Source organism: Stenella coeruleoalba, assembly GCF_951394435.1.
Source record: "Stenella coeruleoalba genome assembly, chromosome: 15".
In the NCBI taxonomy this organism is placed as follows: domain Eukaryota; kingdom Metazoa; phylum Chordata; class Mammalia; order Artiodactyla; family Delphinidae; genus Stenella; species Stenella coeruleoalba.
Genome location: NC_137161.1, coordinates 77,903,299 through 77,919,222, shown reverse-complemented (window position 1 = coordinate 77,919,222; position 15,924 = coordinate 77,903,299). Strand labels below are relative to the sequence as shown.

Sequence of the window (15,924 nt, the reverse complement as noted above, 5' to 3'; positions counted from 1 at the left end):
CTCTGGGCCGGGACATGTTTTTGGTACGGGAAAGCATTAATGCCTGGGAGAAATTGAAGTTTAACTTCGATCTTTTTGTACCTGGTTCTAGAAAGCCTATTCTCATGACCCTTCCTCCTCTTGGAGACTTGCCCTTGGCCTCAAGCCCCAACCAAGCCGTTTTTCTTTATTTGCAGACAGAGGAGAGCTGTTTGTGTGGGGCAAGAACATCCGAGGGTGCCTGGGAATCGGTCGCCTGGAAGACCAGTACTTCCCGTGGAGGGTAAGGCTGGGCCGGGCGGGCGTGAGGGCGGCGTGCCTGCAGAGCACACTCACCTGATGCAGCAGCCCGGCCGGCACAGGGTCCCCGGGCTTCCAGTCCCTGTGGTGCCTGTAAGAAGCCTCCTTGGAGGCTGGCCTCGGGCACACGGGTGCCTCAGGGAGGAGCGAGCTGCAGGCCGGGTGCCTCGGGGCTCCGAGAGGGAGAGGGTTGAGATGAAGAAGTTGACGTGCCAGGAGCTGTTTACAGAGGCCAGTGGAGAGGACTATTTTACAGCGGATTTAAAAGAAAGCGGGATGTTTAATGTTCAGAGTGCCTTACCACAGCCATCAGAGTGAAACATGAAGGCTCTTCTGAGGGGAGGATGCAGTTACACAAAAAGGCTCATTTCAGAATTAAAGGGGAAGAGGGTTCCTTCTTAAGTTGTAGTCTATCTTAGTGTCGTTTACTAAGTCAGTTCTTTAAGTTCTTCAGGAAAAAAGAGGCTATCTATTTTTTTGAATACAGAACATATGGACATGGTACAAAATGTATTATGAAAGATAAGTCTCCCGTCTCGTGTCCCAGAGGCAGCCACTGGTTCTGGTTTCATTGTTCCCTTCCAGAGATAGGCTCTGTGTAGAGGAGCAGGCGCTTGTGTGCGTGAACGCCTGTGTGTGTGCACTTGCGTGTGTTCGCGTGTGTGTACGTGCCTAAGTGTTTTCTTTGAAGGTTAGGTTTTAACGTGTTTTGAGGTTGTGTAAAGCATTTTTTAAAAAACACATGTAAAAGTGCAAAAGAAATGTGTAATAAAAAAAATAATAAGGGGGGCTTCCCTGGTGGCGCAGTGGTTAAGAATCTGCCTGCCAAAGCAGGGGACACGGGTTCGTGCCCTGGTCGGGAAGATCCCACATGCCGCAGAGCAACTAAGCCCGTGTGCCACAACTACTGAGCCTGCACTCTAGAACCCATGAACCACAACAACTACTGACGCCCACGCACCTAGAGCCCGTGCTCCGCAATGAGGGAAGCCACCACAATGAGAAGCCTGCGCATTGCAACGAAGAGTAGCCCCTGCTCGCTGCAACTAGAGAAAGCCCATGTGCAGCAACGAAGACCCAACGCAGCCATAAAGGAAGGAAGGAGGAGAAAGAGAGAGGGGGAGGGAGGAAGAGAGACAGAGAAAGAAGGAAAGAAAGAAGAAGAACAGAAAGAAAGAAAGAAGGAAAGAAAGGAAGGAGGTAAGGAGGAGAGAGAGAAAGGAAAGAAAGAGAAAGGAAGGAGGAGAGGGAGGGAGAGAGGAAGAGAGAGAAGGAAAGAAAGAAGAACAGAAAGAAGGAATGAAAGAAAGGAAGGAGGTAAGGAGGAGAAAGGAAAGAGGAAGGAAGGAGGAGAGGGAAGGGGAGAGGCGGAGAGAGGGAGGGAGAGATTGAGGGAGGAAGAGAGGGAGAGGCAGGGAGGGAGAGGAGGGAGGGAGAGAGAAAGGGAAGGGGAGAGGTGGGGAGAGGGAAGGGGAGAGGTGGGGAGAGGGAAGGGGAGAGGCGGGGAGAGGGAGGGGGAGAGGGGGGAGGGAAGTGGAGAGAGAGAGGGAGAGAGAGGGAAGGGGAGGGGAGAGGTGGAGAGAGGGAAGGGGAGAGGTAGGGAGAGGGAAGTGGGGAGGGGGAGGGAAGTGGAGAGAGGGAGGGAGAGAGGGGAGGGGAGAGGGAAGTGGAGAGGGGGAGAGGGAGGGAGAGGGAAGTGGAGAGGGGGAGAGAGAGCAGGGGGAGAGGCAGAGAGAGGGAGGGAAGGGGAGGGGAGAGGGAGGGGGAGGGGAGAGGGAGAGAGAGGGAAGTGGAGAGTGGGGGAGGGAGAGAGGGAAGGGAGTGAGGGAGGGGGAGAGGCGGAGGGAGGGAGCGAGAGGGAGAGGGAGGGAGATGGAAGTGGAGAGGGAGAGGCAGAGAGAGGGAGGGAGAGGGAAGGAGAGGGAGGGAGAGGGAAGGAGAGGGAGGGAGAGAGGAAAGGGAAGGGAGCGAGGGAGGAAAGGGGAAAGGGAAGGGAGCGAGGGAGGAAAGGGAAGGAGAGAGAGGGAGGGAGAGGGAAGGGGAGGGGAGAGGGAAGGGGAGGGGAGAGGGAAGGGGAGGGGAGAGGGGAGAGGGAGGGAGAGGGAAGGAGAGAGGGAGGGGGAGAGGGAGGGAGAGGGAAGTGGAGAGTGGGGGAGGGAGGGAGAGAGGAAAGGGAAGGGAGTGAGGGAGAGGGAAGGGGGGAGGGGGAGAGAGAGGGAGAGGCGGAGAGAGGGGGAGAGAGAGGGGAGGGAGAGAGGGAGGGGAGGGAGAGAGGGAGGGAGAGGGAAGTGGAGAGGGAGGGAGAGGCAGAGAGAGAGAGGGGAGGGAGAGGGGGAGGGAGAGAGGGAGAGAGAGAGGGAAGGGGAGAGAGGGGGAGAGGCAGAGAGAGGGAGGGAGAGGGAAGTGTGGAGGGAGGGGGAGGGAAGGAGGGAGAGGGAGGGAGGCGGAGAGAGAGAGGGGGAGGGAGGGAGAGAGGGGGAGGGAGAGAGGGGGAGGGAGGGAGTGGGAGAGGCGGAGAGAGAGGGAAGGGGAGGGAGAGGGAGGGAGGGGGAGAGGCGGAGAGAGAGAGGGAAGGGGAGGGAGAGAGAGGGAGGGAGGGGGAGAGAGGGAGAGGGAGATGGAGAAAGAAAGGAAGGAAGGAAGGAAGAAAGGATTTATCGGTCAGTGTTTCAAGGCACTCACTGTGGTGTTTTAGGGGCTCTTTCTCTCAGCTCCCCCTGGCTGCTGGCTCCCCTGAGCTCGGCAGGCCCTGACTCCGGTGCTTTCTCTAAGAGAACAGGTCAAAAGGGAGACTTTAAACTTGTTAGAAGGAAATGGCTGTGGCCCAGAGCTGTCCCCAGCCTGGCCGGTGCTGACCCGCTTGTTCCCGGGGACCCCACCCCGGGTGAGGAAAGGCATGGCGGCGGCTGGACCGTGGCCGGCAGCTCAGGGATACGGAGCAGTTAGAATCCTGCTGCTTCTCTTGGGAGCCACTCGCAGCCCTCTCTTTAACAGCCCCCCCTCCCCCCGCAAGGGACTTCCTTCTGAGGGGCAGCTGGGGAAATGGCCAAGCAAGTGGGTTTTGAATGAATGACCGTTGTGACTAGGGGCTCCCCACCTGCCTCGTGTCCTCCCAATTAGAGCGAAGATCAGCTGTGAAATCAGGTTTGAGAGCGTTTTCGTTGTCCAAGTGGCCGGGCCAGGCTTGGCCTCTGTGGTGGAGTGCCAGGCCTGGGGGCAGATGCCCCGTTGTTCAAGCCGGACCCCTGCGCCGAACGTCCCTCTGAAGTGTTGTTCCCGGCCTCCATGCCATCAGGGAAAGGTCACTCAGGTCTGTTCCTGTGACGGCTGCTTTCATGCCCCACACCATTGTCTCCCCTTGTGTGTCTGTAGAGCTCCTTCGCCCCCCGTGTCACCTTTTGGTCGGGGTTGGGAGCGTGGTGCTGAGGTCCATGCCGGCTCCAAGATGCGAGGCTGGGGCTCTGGGAGGGTGGTGGTGACAGGAACCAGGTTTTCAATCAACTAGGTTGGATTCCTTAAAGGTTAGTCTCTTGTTGGGTAGTTGGACCTTTCTCCAGTCTGTTCTGTTGTTGCTTAAAAAAAAAAATTGCAGGTGATTTTTATTCTTTAAACACTATTTTCTTATTAATCTTAAGTAGGGGATATGTTACATCATTTAAAAAGTATTCCAAGAAAGAAAAAAAAGAGTAAAGCCATATTTGTAGGTCCTACAGTGCTATTAACTAGTTATTCTTAGACTTCCTTACAGAGCCTGGGCTTTTCTGATGATTCGTAGGCCTAGGAAGTGACATCTGAGTCACCTGATTGAAACCTCTCCTTCCGGAAGCTGTCCAGGAGGTTTTCCTCCTCCACATTGATGCTCAGAGCTCAGAGAGGTTCAGTGATTTCTCTAAGGTCACACACCTAGTAAGAAGTGGAGGACTTCCCTGGTGGCTCAGTGGTTAAGAATCTGCCTGCCCATGCAGGGGACATGGGTTCGAGCCCTGGTTCGGGAAGATCCCACATGCTGCGGAGCAACTAAGCCCGTGGGCCACAACTACTGAGCCTGTGCTCTAGAGCCCACGAGCCACAACTACTGAGCTCATGTGCCACAACTACTGAAACCCGTGCGCCTAGAGCCCGTGCTCCACAACAAGAGAAGCCACCACAATGAGAAGCCTGCGCACTGCAAGGAAGAGTAGGCCCCGCTCGCCACGACTAGAGAAAGCCCGTGTGCAGCAACAAAGACCCAACACAGCCAAAAATAAATAAATAAATAGATATATATTTTAAAAAAAGTGGAGCCAAGAATCAGACTGAGAATTTCTGACTTTAAGACGTCACCATGGTCCCCCTCTGTCACCATGGTCCCCCTCCTCTTTGAGGGCCTGAGCTGGGTTCCCCTGGAGTCCCCGCGGTGGAGGGAGGGCGAGGTGGAGGTGGGGACCCTCTGCCCGATGGCAGCCCTGCGGGCCTGGGAACAGGACACTGGGGAGAGCTTTCGAGCGGTGCCACCCCCACCCCCACCCAGGCCCTAACTTTCCATCGCACATGACCGCCATTCTCAGGGCCCGGAGCTGTCCCGGGGGCCGGTGCTTTGCACCGTCTCTCTAATCCTCAGAACAGCCTGTGAAGGTTGGGCTGCCCCCCAGCCTGCCCCCGTGCACACTGACCTCAGGATTCGAAGCCGCTGGCCCAGTCTCTCAGCCGCGCAGTGGGTGGGCTGCGACGTGACCTCGGTGCTCTGAGCGCAGACTACGCTTCCCCCTCGCCGTGCGCCTCTCTGGTGGGGCTTGGGTTGGAGCACAAGCTGGGAACCCTCTGCTTCCTGGGCCTCTTTCTTACCTGGCTGCTTCAGGAGCCACAGGCCCCGGCAGTTCTGACGCCCCAGGGGAGGGCACGCCGCAGGGGCTGGGCCTCCTCGCAGGCTGAGCCGGCTCCCCTCCCGGGTGTGGCCTGGCTTCTGGGCGCGGGTCAGGGCATCCCGGGTACAGCCGAGTAGGGACACGGCAAGTCTGGTGGCCGGATCACAGCTGGTCCAGCGCTCCTCTCTGCCTTCCTCTGCCCTTCACCTGGTGGGTGTGTGTCTTGGGAACTTGTCCTCGTGCAGAGAGCTGTTCCTACACTGATTCTGCTCAAACTTTTCAGAGTCACTCAGGCCAAATATGGTTCGTTTTCTGGAACTGTTTGCCTTTGCAACAATTTGAGTATAAATTGGTTTAGAATAGAAACTCCTTTTAACCCTGATGAGGCCACAAATAAAACGTGCCTGAGGGCAGCCTTCTCTTGGACTCAGTTCAGAGGCAGACAGTGAGAGGCAGTTGGCCGGGGGGAGCTGGGGCCCCGGGAGCCACCTGCTGCTCCCCAGAGAGGCTCCTGGGGCCAGCGGCAGCCGTGACCATCGTCCCGGCAAGTCAGCCAAGGTGAGGTGGCTCCCTCTGCTTTGGGTTCTGACGGTCACAGCCCTTGGGGAACAAGGACAGAGGTGCCCCAGTGTGACAGCTCGGCCGCAGGTCAGCGCGGAGAGCGGCCCTTTCCTGGGGAAGGTCAATAAAGGTGCTCTCGTGGCCCGGGGAGGTTGCTAGGAGCTCACCTGGCCTGGTCACCCCAGGCAGCATGTTTTCTTCTGCTTCTGTGGCCAGCCTGGAACGCTTTCTGCAGCTCTGGGCCTTTGCGATGAGCTGAGGGCACCGCCGCATGTTTGTTCAGTGATTTCTGTAACAGGTTTTGCTGGAGGCGTTTGTTTAGGGACGGGTGAGTAGCACGACTTGGTTGCTAGCATCCGCTTGCCTTGTGGCCGGGAGACCCTAATGGACTTGTCTCTGAACGGTTGATGTTGCTGCCTCTGGGCTTTTAGGGCAGGCCATCTGGACGAGGCCTTTCCCTCTGAAGCTCAGTAAACTCCGCAGGCTGTTACAGATCCCTGTCCAGCTGTCACGCTGCCCCGCTGAGCGCTGCCACGGGGGAGGGATGGCAGGATTCGGATCCGGTCAGAAGAGCAGCATCGGCGTCCTGGCAGGGCTGAGGGGGAGGTGGTGCAGGTGCTCTGTCTTAGAAATTGCCCCCTAAGAAGACACTACACTCGCACTGGCTTTCTGCGTCTAGAAGCTCTGGAAAGACAAAAAACCAGTTAAAAGTAGTTTCCAGCTCAGAGGGAAGGTGGGGAGCAGGGCACGTGATGACAGGGTGGTGTCCAAGGGTATTTAATACCTTTTCTTCTTTTCTACTGAATGTCATTTTATATCGTAGCCACATGGCTATCACCTATTCAAAGTAATAATAATAATAACATTTATAATAATAATACAACAAGAGGAGAAAGCAAAGTGCCCCTCTCCTGGAGAACTGGGTAGCTGTGTGCACCTGGAGATCCCTCCTGTGTTGTGGGCACCATGGAGTTTGGAGGGAGGGGGTCCATCTCCACGGCCCAGCTGTGGGGCAGTGAGTCCCCGTCAAGGCCAGCAGGCTGGAGCCTCCACACACACGAGGCTGCCTGCACTTCACCTGGAGGGTTGGGCCTGCCTGTGATGAAGTGATGTCAGTGTGGGTGACAGTGTCGGCAGGGCTGCCAGCCAGGCCTCTGGCACCTTCTGAGACGAAGTAAATAGCCCTCCTCCGGGGTGCGCAGGACCTGGGAGCAGCCTGCCTGGGTCTGGAGCTGCCGTGTAGAGCGGGTGAAGGCACTAGGCTGGGAGGCTTCCTTCCCACAGTGGACCCTGAGGGCAGGGCAGGGCAGGAGGGTTTCTGGAGCTGCTCCAGGGAGCTGTCTGGTGACCCCTGGGAAGGGTCTCTGAACAGCTGGCTTGAGCGCAGGTTTGGCCTCTGGGGAGTCACACTCACGGGGAACGGCCTCTGTGGGGTGTGCACGTCCCAGGACGGTGCAGGCAGGGTCCGTGCGCGTGTCCAGAGCGGCCTCTCGGGGGGTGCTGCCCGGGTCTGGGTGGGGAGTCAGGACGGCCCTTCCCACGGTGGGTGCATCACCCTTCCCAGCAGACCTGCCGGGTGGGTGTAAGCACCCCATTTCCAGGTGAGAGAGCCGAGGCTCAGAGCAGTTAGGTCACCTACCCAGAGCAGAGCCGGGGTCAGGCCCTTGATCGGCCACCGCCAGGCCATCTCTCCTCACGGTGTGCTGGTTCTTGTTTGCTCAGGTGACGATGCCTGGGGAGCCTGTGGATGTGGCGTGCGGTGTGGACCACATGGTGACCCTGGCCAGGTCCTTCATCTGAATGTCCTCCCCGGCCCGCTTGAGCCAGGCCTCGGCCTCAGGACCGCTTGGACTGCACAGCAGAGGCAGCCGCTGGGGCTCTGGTTGGGGCCCGAGAGGGTCGGGGCCCTCCGTGTGGTATGCCGCACTCCCCGGCAGCCCGGAGCGGTGTGACCGGAGGTTCCGGGACGGGGTCCCCCCTCCTGCCGAGGGTGAGACGTGCTGCACTCAGCACAGATGCCGCCGTTATCGGCCGAGCCCCAGGGGTGTGTGGCCCCGGCAGGGCGAGGATGATCTGCTCATCTTGGCTCCTTCTGGGGAACACACGACGGCTTCTGGTGTCACGTCTGGTCTTTGGAAAGCTTAGCCCGCTCAGCCGTCTCTGCTTGCTGCTGGGACACCAGCCGAAACCCCTTGCACTGGAGGTCTCCCTGGAAATGCCAGTGGGCGCCAGCCCAGGACCCTGTGGGCCCATGGCTCTCAGCAGCCTTGTAACCATCCTTACTGCCTGGCTGAGAAGACTTGAGAAGCCCCCACGGGAGGAAGAGCGAGGCCAAATTCTTGTGGGCCAAGGGCTCTGAACACATCCTGCAAAAGCTTGGCTGGAGTACTAGTCTTGGAGAAGGAAAATTCAGAAACAGTGACAAACATTTGCATTAGTAGTGTAACTTGTCTTTTTCTTTAAAAACTTCTTTTAAAAATCTCTCTTGGAATAAAGTCTATTTTCTGCTTTTTCGTTTTTAAGAACTGGAGAGGCCTTTTTATTTTAACCTGATCATTTAGAGATTAGCTTTCAAAAACAAGGCTTTTGGTAAAGAAGCAACTAGAAACCAGTGAAAAATACTCTAGAAGACAGCCCCACTTGAAAACTGTTTGTTTTCTGACCAGAGTCTGCTCCCACAGTGCAGTTGGGAGAAAATGATGAAGTATAAAACCAACTGGGCAATCATGTCACAAAGCAGGCTCTCACTCACGGTTTGCCTACATCCCCCATCTTTTATTCATTCACTCAACAAACACTTACTGTTGTACCCCATACTTGTCAGGTACTGTTGATCCCACTGGGTCACGTGGTGGCAAACAGAATCCCTGTAAGCAGGTCTCATGACACTTACATTCGAGGAGGCAAAACAGACAAGCAAAATGCAAAGTGCATTAGGTGGTTGCGTGGGCTGTGGAGGAAAAGCCGGAGAGGGACAGGTGGTGCCGGGCGCGGCGGTTTAAAGCGGAGCCGTCACTGACCCGACATCCTCGCTGCGACCTGAGGCAGCTCGAACCGGCCAGGCGGTGTCTGGGGCAGCGGCCCTGGGACCCCTCACCTGGGCTCCTATCACCTCCACTTCTCTGTAGGGGGACCAGTTCTTATGTTTATTACAGCAAAGTTTTTCCATAAACTTGAAACAGAAATTGAAAACCATCTGTCATTTTCCTTCCTGGAGCTTCTAGTTGGGCCGAGGACCACGTCACCCCAGTGGTGAACGGCAGTAATCCGTCCTCAGGGAGATACACGCCTTGAAGCACATGCTGATTTGAGGAGGGCGATGTCCCCGAAGGGCAGGCCGGGGTCCCCCTAGTGATGTTCAGGGACCGTGGGGGATGGTGGTGATGGAGGGTCTCTGTCGAAGGTGGGAATGGTTTTTAGCCTCCCCTCGTCCCCTCAAGTGGCAACCATGACTCAGGTCCAGTAACTACTTCCACCTTGGACACAGCACCCAGGGTATATTAAGGGATGTCTTTGGATTTGTCTTAAAACCCAGTGTCGGGACTTTCCTGGCGGTCCAGTGGTTGAGACTTCGCCTTCCAATGCAGGGGGTGCGGGTTAGATCCCTGGTCGGGGAGCTAAGATCCCACATGCCTCATGGCCAAAAAACCAAAACATAAAACATGCAGCATTGTAACAAAGTCAATGAAGACTTTAAAAATGGTCCACATAAAAAAAAAAAAAATCTTAAAAACCCCCCAAAACCCCGTGTCTCCCAGTGGGGTCTGTGCCCTTTGTGGCGACAGGGGTTCCCAGCTGGAGCGCATCTGCCAGGCCCTTCCCATGGCTGTCCTCTGTGCTCCTGTCCCTTCTCAGCTTTGGTCCTGTTGTTCCAGCCTCTCCCAGCATTTAACAGAGGCCTGCTACACCATTGGCTCAGCTGCTGTGATTTCTCATCTTGTTCCTGTGAAGGCTCAGTGTTTCAGGCTCCGGGCTCCTCTCACATTATCGAGTGCATGGATGACACCCTGGGTGAAGCGACCATGGGCCACCTCTGACGTGATCTCTCTTCTCACACTCAGACTCCGTCCATTCACAGATGTTGGGGCCAGTGCAGAGCCCTGAGAAGGCGTAGGGACTCCACCGCCGTTTGGGTGAGTGGACAGCCCCTTCCAAGGCACTCGGGTCTCTGCCTTCCGTCCCCTGAGCCCCCGGCAGACGTGCAGGCTGCCACTTCATAACGGTTCTGGGGGAGGGACGGCTCTCACTGTGCGCAGCACCTTAAATCAGCTAATAGAAGACGCGGCTCACCACTCTCGTCAGGTCAGTGCTGACACACTCAGAATCCTGTCATGACCACGCTTGTCCCCTGAATAGATGGTCGCCCATAATAAGTGCCCAAACACTCATGCACTTGCTGTGTTCTGTGCGACAGTCAGATGCCGAGAACATCGAAACGGTGCTGACTTGGCCCAGCAGGTGACGGCCTGGCCGTGCGTCCGGCCAACCAGGCCCAGGGCAAAAGCTTGGGCTGCGTCCGTGAAGATCGACACTGTTCTCCTGTGTGACGCCCGGTCCCAGCACCTCCCGACTGGCAACAAGAGGGACTCAAACTGTCTCGTGGGCTATTCTTTTTTATCAGAACTGATGAGCTGCCTCGTGTGGTGTGATGTACAGACAGACTTTGGGGGCAGCACCCAGCACAGGCCCGGCCCTGTGAGACAGCCATCGTCCCAGCGCCCGCCCAGCCCAGGACTGACCCCCAAGAACTTATCCCCTCCCCCAAAAGCCCCATACCTGCCTTTCTGTCTCCCAGGATGCATTACCAGCCACCCCCAGAGACTCAGATTGCATTGATCAAGAAATCCCGGCCTTTCTTCCACACGAACCTTGCTATTTAACCTGGAGCAACAGCTGGATAGATTAAGCTTGAGCTGAGACAATGCTTGGAGTCCTTCTAAGATGTCTTTTCTCAGATTTGGGGCCACACTGAGGTGCGTGCTCAGCAGTCACATTTACAAGGATAAATCCAGATACCGTGGTCACCTCCTCAAACCAGGAGTCCACTGTCTTGCCAAGGAGGCAAACAGGTGAGATGTAGCTGGTGGGGGCGGGGCTGGCCCACGGGGCTGGAGGGTAGAGTAGCTTAGTCTTGCCATCGCTCTGGTAGCCTGGTGGCAGCACAAGTGCCAGGAGACCAGAGAGTAGAGGACATGAAGCCATGCCCATCAGAAAATGCCCTGTTTGACAAACGAGACCTCGTCAGACTTAAAAGCTTTTTGCACAGCAAAGGAAACCATCCGCAAAACAAAAAGACAGCCTACAGAATGGGAGAAGATATTTGCAAACGATGGGACTGACGGGGTTAATAGCTAAAATATACAGACAGCTCATACAACTCAATAATAATAAAAAAACAACCACCACCCAATCAAAAAATGAGCAGAAGACCTAGATAGATGTTTCTCCAAAGAAGACATACAGATGGCCATCAGGCACATGAACAGCTGCTTAACATCGCCAATTATTAAAGAAATGCAAATCAAAACCACAATAAGGTATCATCTCACCCCGGTCAAAATGGCCAGCATCAAAATCTCTACAAATAATTAACGCTGGAGAGGATGTGGAAGAAAGGAAATCCTCGTATACTGTTGGTAGGAATGTAAATTGGTGCAGCCACTATGGGGAACAGTATGGAGGTTCCTTAAAAAACTAAAAGTAGGGGCTTCCCTGGTGGCGCAGTGGTTAGGAATCCGCCTGCCATTGCAGGGGACACGGGTTTGAGTCCTGGTCCAGGTAGATCCCACATGCTGTGGAGCAACTGAGCCTGTGCACCACAACTATTGAGCCTGTGCTTTAGAGCTCGCGAGCCACAACTACTGAAGCTCGTGTGCCTAGAAGCCCATGCTCTGCAACAAGAGAAGCCACCACAATGAGAAGCCTGTGCACCACAACGAAAAGTAGCCCCAGCTTGCCGCAATTAGAGAAAGCCCATGCACAGCAATGAAGACGCAATGCAGCCCACCCCACCCCCAAAAAACCAAACAAAAACAAAAATACTAAAAGCAGAACTACCACATGATCCAGCAATTCCACTCCACTCCTGGGAAAATGTCCAGAAAAAACAAAAACGCTAATTTGAAAAGATATATGCACCCCGGTGTTCATAGCAGCACTATTTACAATAGCCCAGACATGAAAACGACCCAAGTGTCTGTCAACAGATGATTGGTTTAAGAAGATGTGGTGTGTGTACACACACACACACACACACACACACACACACACACACACACACACACACAATGGAATATTACTCAGCCATAAAAAAGAATGAAATATTGCAGCAACATGGATGGACTTGGAGGGTATTATGCTAAGGGAAATAAGTCAGAGAATGACAAAAGCAGTATGATAGCACTTATATGTGGAATCTAAAAAATAATACAAGTGAAGCTATATACAAAACAGAAACAGACTCAGACATAGAGAACAAACTCATGGTTACCAAAGGGGAAAGCGGGGGAGGGAGGGATAAATTAGGATGGGATTAACAGATACACCCTACTACACATAAAATAGATAAGCAACAAGGATTTACTGTATAACACAGGGAACTATATTCAATATCTTAAAATAACCTATAATGGAAAAGAATCTGAAAAAACATATACAAGTTAATCACTTCCCTGTACACCTGAAACGAACACAATATTGTAAATCAACTATACTTCAATTAGGAAAAAAGAAAATGCCCCATTTGAGTCTACCCTTGCAGACAAAAACTGACCGTAAGCTGCTCCGTAGCTGCAGTTGACCTTCATTCCAGTGGGGGAGCGTTGAAGAAGCAAAGGCTGATTGGGTACATTCTCCGGAGCACCCTCCATATGCCAGGACCTGCCAGTGTTTGGGGTGTGGCAATAAGGATGCATCATCCTTGCAGGTACACTGGGGCTGACTGCCCCTGATCACTCTGGCCTCAGAATGGAGGAAAGCAGGATGAGGCCACTGCCCCACAGAGCAGCCGAAGGAGGCGGTGTTCTCCATGGGGACTCTGGGGTTCCTTTAGGCAGCTTCTGCCCCTTAACCGTGGCCTTCTCAACCTCGCCTGTGTAACAGAATCATCTGGGGATGTTTTTGTTTTGTTCCTGATAAACATTTTGTTTATTCATTCATCAGTTGATGGATATTTGTGTTGGCTCCACTTTGGGGCTGCTGTGGAGAATGCCAAAACATTCATGTACACATTTGACATTAGCCCAGAGTTTGAGTTTTTCGGAAGATTCCCATACAAGTTTTGGGTGAGTATGTTTTCAGTTTTCTTGGGTAGAGACCTCGGATTGGGATTGCTGGGTCCTTCATTTAAATTTTTAAGTTTTGACACCTGTATTGTGGAATCCACAACACACTGCAACACTGAGTTCCTAGACACTGATTATCTATTTCCCGGAATACAACTTGAGCTGCTGCCTACAGGCCTGTTAGGGGGTCTCTGCTCACTTCCCCTCAGCTCTCTCTACTCAGGACCCTCTCAGTGCCCGGTGCTTCTTAGTGTGGGGAGATGGGCTGCGGTCCAGCTGATGGCTGCCAGAGCTTCCCGCTGGTCCAGCTCAGGTGGACAGCTCCTGGAAAACATCTCCAACGAGATGCTCCAAGACCAGCTTTTGCAAGGGAAAGACCTCTGTGGTCTTTCTACCCCTTTATGCTGCCCTCCACTGTGTTTACAGGAACTTTCTTTAACCATCAAGGATGTTAGACTAACTCACATTTTCTTGGCCGTCCTTCCTGCTGTGCATTCACACCTCTTGCCTTCTCTACCACATTCATTTTTTAAAAAAAATTGAGATGTGAGTCACATACCGTAAAACCATTTTAAAGTGTACAATTCAGTGGTTTTAGCCTATTATCTGTGTGGTGCAACCGTCACCACGATCTCATTCCACACTCCCTTTGGAGAGCTAGTGTTCACCATCGTGAGCCCCTGCTTCCCCACCAGCTGAATAAAAACCAAGGGGAGGCAAAGTGACTACAGAGTGTGCTCTTTCCTTCTGTGGCCCTGCATTCCTTTTATTACTCTTTAAAAAACTTCTATTATTTTTTGCCACACCACACAGCATGTGGAATCTTAGTTCCCTGACCAGGTATCGAACCCTCACCCCCCCTGCATCCCTGAATTGGAAGCATGGGGTCTTTAACCACTGGACTGCCAGGGAAGTCCCCTTTTTATTACTTTTTAAGAGCGGGTTGAGGAGCTTTAAAAACTATACTGAAGCCAAGATGAGTTGAATCAGACTCTTTGGGGTAGAGTCCCGGCATAGGTAACTCTCCCCACTCTCCAGGGGAGTCCAATGTGCTGGGGTAAGAACCCTGCCAAGATGCAGCCAAAGCTGCTCCCACGAGGAATTACGCCCTGGCTGGGGGAAGGGCACATGCATGGTTCGGAAGGTGGGATGCCAGCCAGTCCTCTACATCTGTGATGCCCCCCGCCTTCCTGACTGCACTGTGAAGGCCCTTGAGTTGGCCAGGGTCATCTCTCCTGAGAAATGAGGCCAGGATCCTGGCTGCCCCCTTTCCTCCTTCTATCAGCCATGTTCAATAACCCAGACTCACCATTCAGATGCTACGTTTGGTCTCCTGAATGAAGTCCTCCGTCGCTCCCCATGGTCTGTAGCAGACTGTGAGGCCCCCAGCTGGCCTGAGAACCCACCTTGCATTTCAGCCTCATTTCTGCCAGCCCCGTCCATTTCCTCCCTCTCCCACTTTGCTTCTCCATCCCAGCTACGCTCCCCTCTAGGCCCTCTGCGCCTTTGCTGTTCCCTCTGTTTGGGTCCCCCTGCTAAGCTTACCAAGCTCAACCCTAACGTCCTGGCTTCTTGTTCCTCCTACTGCTGGACAGTGGTCATGGCCCCAGGGCACAGCATCCCCTTGTGGTGGAGCCTGGCACTGCAATCCCTGGGAGAGCCTGTTTTCACATCTTTACACCTCCTGGAGCAACTCAGGCGCAGGGGCCACAGCAGCGTCATCTGGGTCTCCAGCCCCGGGCACAAGGTCTGGCACCATCCTAGAGACAGTGAACATGAGTGAGTGGTGGGAAAAGGAGGGCTTTGCTACTGTTTTGGGCAATCAAGAGTGCCCACCCATGTTGTGGCTCCAGTGCGATATGTGAAGGGTTGCAAACCCCAGAACGGCAAGCCTTCACAGCAGCCAGAATTTCTTGGACTCGGGGTGGTGAGTGAGTGCTTTAGCTCCCATCTTCCCTCCCTTCCATCTCCAGGGCTGCTGCTTCTGTGAGGCAGGGGTGAGGGGATGGTGGGGCCCAATGTAGGCAGAACCCTGCCCTGCTCACACCTGCCCTCCATGGAAAACATCAAAGAGGGGCAGGGTGAAGGGCATCCAAGGTCCAGGACCTGCTGGTCTCAGGCCTCTTTCTTGCCTGGGCATTTCCAGCATCCACCTGCCAAGGGGGCAGGAGCTCAACCCCAGAGCGCTTGTGGGAGGGACGCCAAGCACCGTGCCCTCCCTCCTGCCCCCAGGGTGTCTTATCTGGAGGCATCAGCTCCTGGGCTTCCAGCACCAAGAAACCTTTCCCGGGGGTGTGACATTCACAGTAGGGTTCCAGCCCCTGATCCTTCCCCTGCCACCACCAAGGTCCTATCCTGCTCCAGGGGACCCCGGTCCCCCAGGCCCACCTCTGCCACAGATTTGGGGAGGAATGGTGAGTGTAGAAGCCAGTTTCCAAAGTGGCCCCCAAGGTTACCTTGACCTCTTGGTTTTCACACCCCTGTGTGGTCTCCTCCACGGTCAAATCAGAGCTGGGCTGCATGACGGTAGAACATGATGGAGATGACGGAACATGAATTCTGAAGCTAGAAGAAAAACTTTTTTTTTTTTTTTAGGTCCTACCTCGGTCCTTGAATCCCTTGCTCTAGGGGAAGCCAGGCGCCATATGACGAGGACACTCAAGCAGCAGAGACCCACGTGGAGAGGAACAGGCTTCCTGCCGACAGCCAGCCCCACCTCGCCAGTCATGTGGATTAAGCACCTTGGAAATAGACCCTCTAGCCCCAGCCGAGCTTCAGATGCCTGCAGCCTCTTGAGAGCCTCTGAGCCCAAGCTGCTCACACGGCTCCCAAATTCCTAACCCACCAAAACCAGGACACACAAATAATCATTTTAAGCCTTACATTTTGGGGCCACTTGTTATGCAGCACTGGGTAACTAATACAGCCCCTCGCGTTCTCAGGGCTATTTATTTCCT

General features: G+C 54.4%; 1 protein-coding gene across 3 annotated transcripts in view; it reads left to right on the top strand.

The window, feature by feature from the left end:
* The window catches only part of RCC1L (RCC1 like), a 33,243-nt gene extending 25,029 nt beyond the window's left edge, over positions 1-8,214 (top strand). For 2 of the 3 annotated variants that reach the window (XM_079944233.1, XM_079944231.1), the window contains one exon: positions 7,407-8,214. In XM_079944233.1, coding sequence (XP_079800359.1) covers positions 7,407-7,636 — 230 coding nt within the window. In that variant the 3' untranslated portion in view covers positions 7,637-8,214. Of the gene's footprint in view, positions 1-176; positions 263-7,406 lie in introns of all 3 variants that reach the window. The other variant, XM_079944232.1, reaches the window with a different exon arrangement.
* Positions 8,215-15,924: the final 7,710 nt, after the last annotated feature.